Source organism: Halichoeres trimaculatus, unplaced genomic scaffold, assembly GCF_033239565.1.
Source record: "Halichoeres trimaculatus isolate MK-OKI-2021-1 unplaced genomic scaffold, fHalTri1.1 fHalTri1_scaffold_23, whole genome shotgun sequence".
Lineage (NCBI taxonomy): Eukaryota > Metazoa > Chordata > Actinopteri > Labriformes > Labridae > Halichoeres > Halichoeres trimaculatus.
The window spans coordinates 866,008-881,113 of NW_027437201.1; the positions used below are offsets into that span (position 1 = coordinate 866,008).

Genomic DNA, 15,106 nt, shown 5'->3' on the forward strand with positions numbered 1-15,106 from the left:
GAAATAAAAACAATGTTTCTCTGAGATCTGAGATAAACATGTAAGACTTTTAGGATTATAAGGACTTTATCTAGCCCAGGAAACAGGATCATTTTCTCAAAATCAAACTATTTGAGTTGGTGATAAACATTATTGTACAAAATCTCTTTTTTGGAAACATAACTCACTGGACAGGGGGTCAAACAAAAATACATTAACTTTAAAATAATAGTACCAGAAAGTATGGTCACTGTAAATATCACCTCTTTCAGTAGATTTTTTTCCAGTTTTATGTTGTGCTTGATATTTACATATTTTTTCTTTACTAAATTTTTTTTCAATTTTTACCTATTGTAATGTTTTTCACTTCATACTTTCTTGTTTGTTACTGTTACTCTGTAAATTCCCCACTGTGGGACAAATAAGCTGTCAATTGACCATAAAAGATTTCAAATCCAGGACAAAGTGGACTAAACTATGTATTCACTTTTTTTCTAAATCAAACTAAAGTACAGAACTTGAGGAAATGCATTTAGTTGTGTTAAGTTACCATGTACAAGATTAGCACTGTCTCATGCCTTGATTCTGGGAAAGAGACAGTGGACCCAGGGAAGGCCAGTCTAGCTCTGAGGAAGATGAGTTACAAGGACATGGAGGGCCCCATTGACTGGGTTTGCCTTGGGCCCCCAAACGACTTAATACGCCCCTGCATCTGATGTGTGTATTAAATCAACTGGCTCATGGGTGTGCTAATTTATCAACTAGAGCTTTGGAGTTGCAAAGATGTGACATCATGATATACTTCTGTGCCTGATGTATACAAGTGTGTTTAGTGTTTTGCAAATTGCTATGTGTATTGGTCTGCAAAAAGTGAGAGGCTGACTTTGTGTGTGGTGGAAATCTGGTCCAATGTTTTGCTCCTTGAGTTTAAAGTACTGATAATTTTGTAATTATTAAGATTTTAGTGTTTATGGACTCATAAAAAACTGTAAACTGGTCCCATACAGCCGACACGTCCTCTTTGTCATCACAGTGAGGATACATCGCCACCTAGTGGACAATACAGGAAGTGTGTAGAAAAGACAGCCCAGATAAAAACAAGTCAAATCTTTTATTATCTCGTCTCCTGCTCTGGAACAACACACCTTATAAATTCATAAATACACCAGGGTGCAAAGAATCATTCACAAAACTTAAAAAACAGAAAGCCACTGTAAAGATGTTTGGGACACAAAAGTAGGCGACCGCCCATGCTCTGGTAAAAACAGCCCAAAGAGAGAATAACCCTGAATCAGATCAGCGACCACGACCACGATGACCACGTCAAAAAGAAACACATCAACACATCAGAGAGAAAATACTTCAACTGAAAGAGGAGCATCCTGCTCAGGGTCTCTGGTCCTCATCCTCATGACTTCCTGTTTAACTGTGACACACAGAGCTGCACTGAGCACGCTCGGATCACCTCAAGCTTTTGGCAGTTTGCTCACACAGTGTGACAGAGCACTGCGTGTTCAGAGGCATGCTGCTGGAAGGAAGGCACCCACAGGACACACACACACACACACACACACACACACACACACACACACACACACACACACACACACACACACACACACACACACACACACACTCAGCAGGTAGCACACACACCCTCCATCCAGGACACACTGTCAGACAGCTACTCTGACCTGTGGACATGTGTGTGAAGCTACATGATGCTGTTTGGTTCACAAGTTCCTGGGGCAGAGAACCATTCTTCAGCTGTGAAGTGTGTGTGTGTGTGTGTGTGTGTGTGTGTGTGTGTGTGTGTGTGTGTGTGTGTGTGTGTGTGTGTGTGTGTGTGTGTGTGTGAGTGTGTGTGTGTGTGTGTGTGTGTGTGTGTGTGTGTGTGTGTGTGTGTGTGTGTGTGTGTGATATCAGAGTCAGGAGGAGGAGCCCTGTCTCAGAGTCTGAGCTTCATAGATCAGTCAGAGTGCCGGCTCAGGATGGAGGGAGGACGTGGTTCTCTCAGATCTTCAGACCTGTTCTGTGTTAAACTCTGAGGGATGGAGCAGAGGTCTCAGCTGAGTCCAACACACCTTTAGGTGGAGCTCCTGGGGTGAAAGAGGTGGTTGGTGGGCCTTGAAGGGGCTACATGAACTGTAAGCACACTTTAGATTAGTTCAGAGACGCTGATAAGGTTTCTGAAAACAGCAGGGACCAGGGCTGACACACAGAGTCCACCTTTGATCTCAGGAAGCTTCAGGGACGTCAGAGGACATCTGGGATCAAGGCAGAAGAAATGTCTGCTTCAGGTGTGTCTGTGGTCAGACTGAAGAGCCATGGTCTGTGATGTTCTCAGCTCCGGTATCACTGTCTCACCTGAACCTGACGACGAGAGACTCTTCCTCTAGCAGTACTCCTCCCCCTGCTGGTCAGGCAGATCATTTAGGTCCAAGAAGATGGAGGTGTTGGAGAGCTTCCGGCTGTTTGAGGAGAGGTCAAGCAGCTCCTCGGCAGTGCTGGGCACAGAGCTGATGTACATGTCCCACACCTGCTCAGGTGAGTCCAGCTCCAGGAGCTTCTGCTTGATCTTCAGGTTCTTCTCGATGTTCCTGCGCTTGTGCTTGAACTCCAGGATGGTTTTAGTGTAGCGGTTGATGGTGGTGACAGAGGACGCCATGCAGGCTGTAAAGGAGCTCCACGCCAAACTGCAGGAACCCAGACACACACAGAGAGGACGAATGAAACTTTGGTTTGATCCTTCAACTATCCACAAGTCAAAGAACTCAACACAGACACAAAGACACATCTGTAACAGAGCTCATCATTTAAGACACACGCACACGCACACACACCAGTCATCCCCTGGGTGTGTGTGTTAGTGTGCAGGTACAGGTTTGTTGTGTGTGTGTGTGACTCACATGTAGGACCAGCTGTAGTCCCAGCTCTGAGGTTTCCAGTCCTCTGGACCCAAACTGACGGTCAGCTGGAAGGCTGTGGTGAACATCATGTGGGCCACCATACCCAGCAGACCTGAACACACACACACACACACACACACACACACACACACACACACACACACACACACACACACACACACACACACACACACACACACACACACACACACCAATGAAGATTACTGTCTTCTGACAAACAAACACCGCTTCAGTTCTCCTCAGTGGCCACATGGGGGCAGCATAACAGCATTTTTCACCTCATTCACATATTCCCAGTCTGGGTCCCCTCAGAGGTATGTTATGAATGAAACAATCCTTAGAGTCTAATCTGAAGGAATTAGATTTTTTCTGTTCAATGATCTGACAGGTGTTTCTCTTCACTGTGACCATCAAAATAAAAACACATCTGAGTGTTTGAAATGAGACACACACAACCTCAGGCCTGAGGATCAGACTGAACCTCCCTTTACGTCTGCAGGGTTTTTAGTTTGTAGAGCCAGGACATCAAAGACAGAGCCATCAGTTTGACTAAACTTATATTCCTCACTTTAGATAACACACACACACACACACACACACACACACACACACACACACACACACACACACACACACACACACACACACACATACACTTTGTCAGTTAAATGAATCTGAAGCTGTCTCCGCTTCTTGTCTCCCACTCATCCACTCAGAGATACTGTTCATCTCCTCCTCCTCCTCCTCCTCTTGTCTCCTATTTAACCCTGAGTTTCAGTGATTCCTTGGACCCTGTCAGCCGAAGCATCCTCCCCTCTCAGCGTGTATAAATCAGGAACAAAATCCAGCGTGTGAAGCCGACCAATCCGATTACCTCCTAAGCCTCCAAAATCCTGGGAGTGAGGAGGAGCTGAGCAGGCCCTCACACCTAAACTCCATCTCATCTCAGAAGAGCTCATGTTTATTCCTGAGGACGGCCCTCTCAAGCTCAGTGAGATGCAGATCTGAGGCGGCTTTGTGTCAGGGCTCAGGAGCAGATCTGGGGTCCGGAACGTTCTGCAGTGTGAGGAGAAAGCTGCTGCTCTCATCAAGATCAGGTTAGAGAACAGAGGAGAGGATTCAGGTGGTTCTTTTTAGAGCCAAACACTCCACACAACCCTCAAGGACACACACACACACAGGCATACACACAGGCTCTGCAAACACTTCAGCTCGCACTTTCATCTCACACTTCAGCTCACGCTTCAGGAAGCTGTTGTTCCCTGTCACATCCACTAGGGGGCAGCAAACTTACCCACATCTGGTGTTTAAAGTTTGAGCCCTCTGAGGATGAATCACTTCAGGTCTGTTAATGAGAGAAGAGAGACTCCGTTCCTTCTGATGTCAGACTGTGTAGGAGTGGGCGTGGCCTAAACACATCCGTCTGCTGTCACAGCTCCCAGCGGTGCTGTAAGGTTTAGCCATGCCCACTCAATGCCATCCAATCACAGAGAGGATAAAAACAGACTCCTCACAGTCTAACCTGAGCATAAACGTTCAAGTAATCCTGTGTCTTCCTGCTTCACTGGTCAGATCACAGTCCCCCTGTCAGAGGCTGGGATAATGTAACAGTGGGTGAATGTGTGCTCTGATTGGTCGTCCCTGTGAGCCTGTGGAATAATAAACACTGAAGTAACCAGGATGCTGGTTTGTGGAAGTCAGGATCATTCTTCATTAACATGAATTATTCTGGTGTTGTTCTGGGTTGATTAGCTGTCAGCTGGTTAAAGGACGGTTTGATTGAAGCTCCAGCTCTCTGTTTCCTCTCTGTGAAGGAACCAAAGACTCAAAGTGATTAACACACACTCTGCTTCTGCTCCATTTGGATGAACGTGTTTAATCTTCATCTGCAGTGGAGTGAAAACCAGTGAACACAGGGTGGATGGATGGATGGATGAATAAAATCTGACATTAATGACCCTGAGTCGACGTTCTGATGTTTCTGTTTTCTGTCATAAACTCTAACCGTCTTCCTCCTCCTTCCCTCCTCCTCCTCCTCCGCACAGCCAGAGTGACTGATGGCTTTAATAAACTTTAATCTGCTCTCCTCCTCTGTAAAAACTCAACTCATTAAAAGCAGAATCCACTTTTTAACGGTCTCTTTAACTCAGACCGTTTACAGGCTCAGTAAAGCCGTCTGTGACGAGCTGAGGGAGCCGTTCAGGAGTCAGCCGACTGAGACAGACGCTCCGAAATGAAATGAAACTGCACTCAGCGTGAACTTCTTAGGGTTCAGCTCCTCGTTCGCACACACAGCTCGCTCCTGCAGACTCTGAGTCACACATGAATAAAACATGAGACATGCAGACGGGCTGGAGTTCTCCTGGAATCAAAGTTGGAGCGGGCACAGAGCCAGAGCCTGAGTGTAAGTCAGAGAGGCTGTCAGAGAGCCGGCGAGCTCCTGTCAGCTGGGACGCCATGAGGGGAGAGATGGTGGACTGTCCCTCTCTGCTGTGACAGGATGAGGCAGGAGACGGCCTCAGATCCATGACGTCCTTTCTTCACCCATCTGTCAACATATGCACCAAACACCAACATGTCCTGTCTGCTGCTCCGTCCTCTGACAGGAGCAGATCCTGATGGTGTGAAAAGACCATGAATACATGGATGAAGCTGCTGTCACACCACACACCAGTTAATGAGCCCAGGATCAGCACCTGGGTCAGACTCTGTGCTGGGTCCTGGAGCCAGGACTGACCAAATCCATCAGCCTCCAACATGGAGCTCTATGGGGACTGACTCACTGCTGGAGACAGACTCTCGTGGACACTCAGGGAACTGCAGCTTATTAAACCTCTTTGTGGAGGTGTCCTCATGTGGCTGTGTCTGTTCAAACAGAGAATATTTGACAGTCCATGTTTGAACAGTTCGCATGGTGTTGGTGGGAGGTAGTGTTGTCACAATACCAAAATTATGATTTGATACGATACCTGCCTGAAATTTTTTTGATACTGATACTTATTCGATACCATGGCAAAACCCAACACATCAGAAAATGAATAGAATAAGCAGCTTGAAGGGAAGGCTGCCTCAAATGAGTTCTCTGACATCTGTGTTTCTGTGGGGCTAATAGAGATTTGTAAATTGTGCGCACACTCACACACACACACACACACACACACACACACACACACACACACACACACACACACACACACACACACACACACACACACACACACACACACACACACACAAAGTTTTATAGATTACATGCAGAATCAATTCCTGGAGGGAACTTGAACTCTTTATAATTCTCAAGAATAATTCAACTAAATATAAAACCAGAAAATAGTGATTGTTGTACAGTAATGATCAGGTAAAATAACCCTGTCAGACTTTAACAGCCATCTATTGTTTTCATTCTCAGCACACTGTAGTTTAGCTCACACTGTGTGTGTTAAGACGCTGAATAACACACTTTTAACATGAATACTCTAAAAAAAAGTGTACCCGTGTTATTTAAGTTCTTTCATGGATGCAGCACTTTAGTGTCTCCTGTAGGTTTCTATCATCATTAGTGTCCAAAAACTACTCATCACTTATTTGAACTGTGTTGACACCACAGCTCTGTGACTCAGGGCTGCGTGTGACTCAGGGCTGCGTGTGCTTCACGCACGCAAACTTGAAGCTATGTCTGCCGTTGGATTGAAAACGGCAAAGCATCGACAGGCATAGCTACTACTGGCTCACTGTCCAACTTCACAACAACACACAGTTTGGAAAGAGAGCAAGTCTCCGCCCACTCCTCAGAGAGCTTGGTGGCTGCAGACTCACAAGGTGCCTGAGTCAAAATGTCTCTGATTCAGACAAAAAAATGCCTTGGGATACTTAAAACACTTGATATTGTTTACTTTTTGAAAACAGGGAGTATCAATACCTCCTCAGTATTGGTATATCGTGCAACCCTAGTGGGAGGAGTTGTTAAATGTACAGCTCTTAGCAATATCACAGCATCTATTGATCTGCAGGTTAACCCACAGAACCAGGAACAGCCCCTCTACCAATCACATCAGCAGAAACAGTCCCTAAGAGCTCAGAGAGAGGACTCAGAGAGAGGACTCAGAGAGAGGACTCAGAGCATGAACACACACCAAGTGTGTTTGTTTGTTTGTTTGTGAAAGCAGAGGGCTCATTCAGAGCGAACAGACATGAAGAATGGATTTAAGATAAAGGCTTGAATGAATAAGTACAGGTCTGAGTGTGTGTGTGTGTGTGTGTGTGTGTGTGTGTGTGTGTGTGTGTGTGTGTGTGTGTGTGTGTGTGTGTGTGTGTGTGTGTGTGTGTGTGTGTGTGTGTGTGTGTGTGTGTGTGTGCTGGCATGGCTTCAGACTCACACTGAGGTCTGTCGCAGTCTCTTGGCCCTGAGAGTCCTCCTGTCAGTGTTTCGTCTGACTACTTCTCTCTGCAGAGAACTCCAAAATGACCTTCCCTTAAATCCAGAGTCTGAAATAATCTGACCACAGGACTCGCAGCTCAGGACTGAGGACACTGGGCTTAGGACTCAGGGCTCATGTCTCAAGACAAAAGGCTTAGGACTCAGGGCTTAGGATTTAGGGCTGAAGACTCAGGACTCATGGCTCAGGTCTATGGACTCAGGGCTCGAGGACCAGGACTGAGGACTCGGGGCTTAGGTCATAAGACTCAGGACTCAGGGCTTAGGATTTAGGGCTGAGGACTCAGGGCTCATGGCTCAGGTCTATGAACTCAGGGCTTGTGGACCAGGGCTGAGGACTCAGGGCTCATGGTGTAGGGCTCAGGACTCAGGGCTCAGGATTCCGAACTCAGGACACAGGGCTCAGGGTTCAGGTTCCAGGAGTCAGAACTCAGGGTTCAGCGACTGGGAATCAAGGCTTCAGACTCAGGACCCAAGAATCAGGAACCAGGACTCAGGGCTCAGGACTCAGCGTTTTAAGAATCAGGACTCAGGGTTCAGGGATTAGGAAGCATGACTTGGGACTCAGGGCTCAGGACTAAGGGATCAGGAATCAGGACTCAGGACTTAGGGCTCAGGGCTTGGAACTTGTGGTGGCAAATCATCAGAGTGAGGCCCAGCTGCACAGCCACCATGCATCAGAGCTTCCTAATGACCCAACATGTTGAGAGCAGACTGGAGGAGCACACCCCCTGAGTCCTCCTGAAGTGTAGAGAGTTGGTGACCTGCAGTCAGCCTGTGAGTGACCAGGTGAAGCTCTGAAGCTTCCAGGAGGCTGGAGGTGAGTCTGACGAGAGCAATCAACTGATCATCGTTTCCTCAGACAACCTTTAAAACTGGAGACAGCACACGTTTAGTCATCCTGGTTCTAGAGGTGAAGATGACCTCTGGGTTGAAACGTGGAGTCAGTTTCTGTGCTGAAAGATGGCTGACACATCTGCTTACAGCAAGCAAAGCCAAAACAGAGACATCACCAATCCTGTGTTTGACTTTCAAAGAGGACTTAAGTCAGACCCTCAGGGACCACAGCCTCACTCACCTGACAGCACGGTGAAAATGGCAGCAAAGGCGTTAAGCTTGAGGCCATCGATGACGTTCCCAAACTGACACACCTCGATGGACATGAGGACGCCCCCGGTGGCCAGCAGGAGGATATACAGGCACTCTGCTACGATGCACAGCCACAGCACTCCTGAGGAGAGAGGAGGGATATAACCATTTAGTGGAGGAGGGGGGAGGAGGGGGAGGAGAGATGGAGAGACAGGGGGAGGGTGGAAGAAAATGGGTGTAATATAGGACAGAGGATGGAGAGTGAGGGAATGGAAGGTGGAGCAGTGACCTGACACCCATCAGATTAACCTTTGGTGTCAGAGAGGGGACACGACCAGAGGAGGGGGGGCAGCGACACAGAGAGACACAGAGAGAGGCAGATCTCAGGTGAGTGAGTGTGGAGCGCCTGAACCTCTGCAGATTAAACACCTGTGCCTGTCAGCTGAGCTGTAATCACATGGATCACCTGAGCAGGGGGTCTCAGCATGTTAATGAAGCAGAGAGGAGGAGAGTCAGATTCCTCTGCAGGAATAATGAAGCCAGGCTTCACCTACTGCAGGAGGACAGATCTAATTTAATTTGGCTAAAGGAGGGCACAGAGATAAAACATGTTATTAAAGGACGTTTAGAGACTGTCCGGGGTCAGATTCACTCAGAGTTTCCTGCTTCAGACGTAGACGAAGAGCTGCTGAGTCTGCCAGGTGAATGTAAATGACGCTGGGCTGAATCTGCCAGCAGCTCTTTCACTGAGCTTCAGCATCAGGTGTGTCTTGTAAGGACTGCTTTCAGGCCTTCAGGCCTCAGATGTTTAAAAGATAACAGGGTCTCTTCTGCTCAGGGCTTGTTGATGAGCCAATCACAGGTACGCAGAGATGAAGAAGGCCCTCACTTTCAGTCAGACCTTTGTTTCTGCTTCATCAAACAGCAGCTTGTTTGTTTGTGGCTCTCAGCACTGAAACACTATGATAAAGTGGACCTTCAGAGTCTGATCTGATGTGCAGAGCTCAGTAAAGACAGGAGACCTTTAAAATAAACAGCAAAGAGTGGAGCTGATTTTCTCCAGAAAATGCAGCTCATACCTTTGTTTTTGATGAATCCTCTTTTTTAACATCTCTCTGTGATGAGCTGCTGCTGATGGATCTATCATCCACACATCTTGCGCAGGATACATAAAAACCCCTGGTCTGCAGAGTCTGATCTGTGACTGGCTTTAATCCGCAGGATGCTGAACTCTGGTGCAGGTTCAGTCTGGTCCTCAGAACTGCTCTGTGACCTCTGCTGCAGCGTCCGCAGTCAATACGTGTCACTAACTCCTGAGTGATGGAGCCTCACAGCTGACAGGTCTTTGAACTACATGTGGATGCAGAGGAAGCTGCTCAGCATCAATAAAACCACACAGACTGAACCTACAGGAGCTCTGTGTCTAAGGATCCTGACACACTTTGGTACAAAGACTGTAAAAAGAGAGGAGTCCTCACTCTGCTCTGTTTTACCTGCTGTGGCTGTACTCTGCAGCTCTTCTTTGAGCTTTATATTTATTCCATACAGCATACATGTAGAGGTGGGGCTCTGGCAGCGCCTGCTGAGGCCTGTGTTAACAACACTTTTCTTGTTACCTAACAGAGTCACTGATCTGATAATCCGCCCAAACAACAACCTGCTGCAGTATTAAGTTGTTGTCTTGATTCCATTACATGCAGAAAAAGGATTATTCCTCAGATGGAGTAGCAGATACTATGAGCCCAGGCCTCAGAGGTACTCGGTAATCGCAACCCTGTTTGGGCTCCGAGTCAAAAACAGAAAGCCAGCGGCTCAGAGGGAAGCCGACAGATGTTGTGACAACACTCTGATCTGTTCAGGGCTCAGCCAGCGTTTACGCACAACAACAAAAGATCCTGAAAAGCTCCAAAACCTCCACCTCAGGCACACAGAGCTTCTCTCAGAGGCTTGAGAAGGTACAGGGTCCTTCCCCTGGTCCATCTGAGACACCATTACAGACAGAAACAGAGGCATGATCGGAGACACATCAAGAGACAAAGTCAGAGACAGAAACGGAAACACAATCAGAGACACAATCAGAGACAAAATTCAAGAAATGATCAGCAACACAATACAATCAAAGACGTGATCGGTGACACCATACGATAAGAGATTTATTTAGAGACACATTTAGACACTCAATCTGACTCAATCAGAGAAATGCTCAGAGACACAACCAGAAACACAACCACAGAACAGGTTCAGAGACACAACCAGGACTGGATCATAGACATGATGAGAGACAACGCAAGAGACACTATAAGAGACACCATCAGACACACAGTTAAAGACACAACCAGAGACATGATCAGGAACAATGCAGGACACACAATCAGAGACATGATCGGAAACACAACCAGAGACACACAATCAGAGAGACCATCAGACACACAGTGAGAGACACCATCAGACACATAATCAGAGATACGATCAGAAACATGATCTGAGACACGATATGTTCAGAGGCAGAATGTGTTCAGAAACACAACCACAGACACATCCAAAGATAAAACTAGAGACATGATCAGAGACAACACCAGAGACACTGTCAGACATTATCATAGAAACAACAAAAGACACAACCAGAGACACAATGAGAGACAACACCAAAGACATGATCAGAAACACAACCAGAGACACACTTCATCAGAGAGACTGCCAGACACACAATCAGAGAGAGACCATCAGAAAAACAACCAGAGACACACAATCAGAGAGACCATAAGACACATAATCAGAGACACAACCAGAAACATGATCTGAGACACGATATGTTCAGAGGCAGAATGTGTTCAGAAACACAACCACAGACACATCCAAAGATAAAACTAGAGACATGATCAGAGACAACACCAGAGACACTGTCAGACATTATCATAGAAACAACAAAAGACACAACCAGAGACACAATGAGAGACAACACCAAAGACATGATCAGAAACACAACCAGAGACACACTTCATCAGAGAGACTGCCAGACACACAATCAGAGAGAGACCATCAGAAAAACAACCAGAGACACACAATCAGAGAGACCATAAGACACATAATCAGAGACACAACCAGAAACATGATCTGAGACACGATATGTTCAGAGGCAGAATGTGTTCAGAAACACAACCACAGACACATCCAAAGATAAAACTAGAGACATGATCAGAGACAACACCAGAGACACTGTCAGACATTATCATAGAAACAACAAAAGACACAACCAGAGACACAATGAGAGACAACACCAAAGACATGATCAGAAACACAACCAGAGACACACTTCATCAGAGAGACTGCCAGACACACAATCAGAGAGAGACCATCAGAAAAACAACCAGAGACACACAATCAGAGAGACCATAAGACACATAATCAGAGAGACAACCAGAAACATGATCAGAGACACGATATGTTCAGAGGCAGAATGTGTTCAGAAACACAACCACAGACACATCCAAAGATAAAACTAGAGACATGATCAGAGACAACACCAGAGACACTGTCAGACATTATCAGAGGAACAACAAAAGACACAACCAGAGACACATCCAAAAAGAAAACTAGAGACCTGATCAGAGACAACACCAAAGACACTGTCAGACATTATTAAAGAAACAACAAAAGACACAACTAGAGACACAATGAGAGACACAACCACAGACATGATCAGAGACACCATCAGAAACACAACCAGAGACATGCTGAGAAACACCATCAGACACATAATCAGAGACATGATCAGAAACATGATCAGAGACACAAAATGATCAGAGGCAGAATGTTTTCAGAAACACAACCACAGAGACATCCAAAGACAAAACTAGAGACATGATCAGAGACAACACCAGAGACACTGCCAGACATTATTAGAGAAACAACAAAAGAGACATAATGAGAGACACAACCACAGACATGATCAGAGACACAATACGACACACAACCAAAGACATGTTCAGAGACACCATTCGACAAACAATCAGAGACAACACCAGAGACCCTGTCAGAGACATGATCAGAGACACAATGTTATCGGAGAAAGAATATGTTCAGAAACAATATCAGACACAACAAGAGACATATTCAGAGAACCATCCGAGCATGATCAGATACACAAAGAGACTCAACAAAACCAAAGAAACAGTCAGAGACATGACTCGAGACAGGAAAAGAGACTGACACTATCAGAGACACAACCAGAGACAGGATCAGAGACAAAACAAGAGACACAACCCAATCAGAGACGATCAGAGACACGACAATCATAGACACAACATGATCAGAGACACAATCAGTGACAAGGTCAGAAGACATTTTTTTCCCCTTGTCTGCATTATCTTTACAGCTGAGCACTGTGTCCAGTGGCAGCTTTGGAAAGATCAATGCATTTTTTTTCTAGCGGTGAGAGATATGTATATATGATTCACAGCTATAGTGACCATAACCAGCCCTCCCTGTATGCTACTCCATCATCAGAAGACATGTTTGAAGACATGGTCGGAGACATGAGTAGAGACACAAAAAGGACCAAAACTCTCTCACGGACTAACAAACCTTTCTCTCCCTAAATTAAAAACCTGGAATGGCGATCACCAAATCTGGCTGCATGCAGCAGACTGAGCTGTGTCATCATGTGTGTACAGTGCGTAGCCTCTCTGAAGGTTACACAGCACCTCCACAGAGCATTTCAAGAACAGTCAAACACAGAGAGGATTTGATGAATGGTCCTGATTCTCATGGTTTCTCAGCTTTTTGGATCAGAGGGAATCAAATGAGCTGGTTTCCTGTTTGAATGTAAAGCCAAGCAGCCGCAGAAACATTTGGTGCATGTGTGTAAGTTTCCGTGCACATTTGGTTTAATTGTTAACAACAAACTTCACACGCTCACAGTCTTTGTTACTCTTGTTAATCCACCTGGTCTTTACAGCAGTGAGGTGAGAGCATGCTTCTAGATTTCTTTGTTTTGGTGCAGGATCAAGAAATTAAGGCCGAGTAGCTAAGAGGAGGACTGTGTCTGCAGATGAGTTAAAAAAAGATGAAATAGACGTGCATGCTCACCTCTCTCGTTGGCAGGAGCAACATAAAGGAAGCTTCTGCAGTTCTCACCTGAAAAACACAGAACACAAGAGACCTGGATTAGATTTGGACAGGTCTGAGTCTCAGATCTGTTCACAGGATGGTGGTGAGTCAGAGGGAGGCTGTTTCTGCTCACAATGATGAAGCTGGTGTGAGTAAAAAAGGGACAAATGATCAAATCTGTGCAGAGATCCTCACTCTGTTTAACTGTCTCCCCTCTCCTCCCTCTCCTCCCTCTCCTCCCCCTCAGCCCCGGGAGCCTGCAGCCTGACATCCAGCCCCTGTCGGCCAGCAGAGCCACACTGAGATGAACAGACGGATCAGACGCTTGCACTAAGATCACAGATGAACCTGTGACAGAACTCGGGGAGCGACTCGCTCTGTGGAGGAATCCATCTGTAGATGCTCCTCTCATGTTTTCAGACCTTTACGGGTTAAAGCAGAACTTTATTAGAGCTCAGAAATGTTCTGACTCCCTCCCTCAGGTCTGATCAGGCTTATTACTGTGCTGGTTTCTAAATTAATTATGTAAATGATTGTCTAATATGTCCTAACCTTCCTCATCCTCAGCCCCTAAAGAAGGTCCTGAACCTTCCTTCACCCGGCCGTGCGTGAAAACCTTGGATTAGTTCCACCCTGATGAGGAGCGGGTACGAAGAATCCACTTCATTAATGTGTGGGACTATGATCCTGGATCCAGACCGTGTACACCTGGATAACATTCCTTCACACGGTCTTATAAATGAATGCCTGAATCTCCGTCCCTCTCCGTGACGCACCTGTCTGCGCGCTTAGCCCGCGCGCCTCGCTGTGCTCCGGTCCCGGTCCCTGGTGCCCCCTGTCTAAACTCACCAGTCATGTTGATGTTCTGCTCGCAGGAGAACCAGATCCCTGTGTGGAACTTCCTCAGTACGTACTTATCCTCTCCGGTCTCCCAGATGTACTGAACGAGCCGCGTGTCGTTAACGTTGGAGCTGTTGAAGCGGATGCAAAAGGACTGTTTGCCGGTGACCGGCCCGGTGCACAACGGCTTCACCACCTTCCGCGTGCCCTCACACCAGTAGCTCGTGGTGAGCGCGGACACGGCCAAGAAAAGCGCGAGGAAGTTCAAGGTGAGTGCGAGCGACGCTCTCCTTCGCCGGTCTATCCCCATCACGGCGCGTGGAGGATGTTATTCCTCTCCTCGTCTGGCACCGGATCCCTGTGCTTCACCTCAGACTCTCATAGTGCCGATAGTCCCGTTCGGTACCGTGTCCGTGACTCGGTCCGGAGGCGCGTCCGGCGCGTGCAGAGCGCTGCTCTCATCTGCAGCTCGCGGAGCTCACGAGCTCAATTTGTAGGCTGCAGCCCCCTCAACACACCCACCTGATACACGCCCTCACACACACACGCCCTCACACACGCCCTCACACACACACACACACACACACACACACACACACACACACACACACACACACACACACACACACACACACACACACAGTGATGAAGATGATTCCATTCATTTTGAGTTAAATAAACAGACATCAGCTGATCTTAAGTTAAACCTGGTAGGTTCGGCTCC

The 15,106-nt window shown here is 46.8% G+C and overlaps 1 protein-coding gene across 1 annotated transcript; it reads right to left on the reverse strand.

Moving 5' to 3' along the window:
* Positions 1–1,104: 1,104 nt before the first annotated feature.
* On the reverse strand, positions 1,105–14,833 carry gsg1l2b (gsg1-like 2b). Its single transcript, XM_074663400.1, has 5 exons — positions 14,392–14,833; positions 13,522–13,569; positions 8,423–8,575; positions 2,889–3,000; positions 1,105–2,675 (listed from the first exon to the last, which is right to left on the reverse strand). The coding sequence occupies exons 1-5, from the start codon at positions 14,690–14,692 to the stop codon at positions 2,375–2,377; spliced, it is 915 nt and encodes a 304-aa protein (XP_074519501.1). The 5' UTR covers positions 14,693–14,833; the 3' UTR covers positions 1,105–2,374.
* Between the last annotated feature and the right edge of the window lie 273 nt (positions 14,834–15,106).

Coding starts and splice junctions, on each gene's coding strand:
- gsg1l2b (XM_074663400.1), bottom strand. CDS start 14,692: ATGGGGATAGACCGGCGAAGGAGAGCGTCGCTCGCACTCACCTTGAAC. Junction 8,576..13,521: donor TGCTCCTGCCAACGAGAGAG/GTGAGCATGCAC, acceptor CTCTCTCCTCAG/GAGTGCTGTGGCTGTGCATC. Junction 2,676..2,888: donor GACTACAGCTGGTCCTACAT/GTGAGTCACACA, acceptor GGGTTCCTGCAG/TTTGGCGTGGAGCTCCTTTA.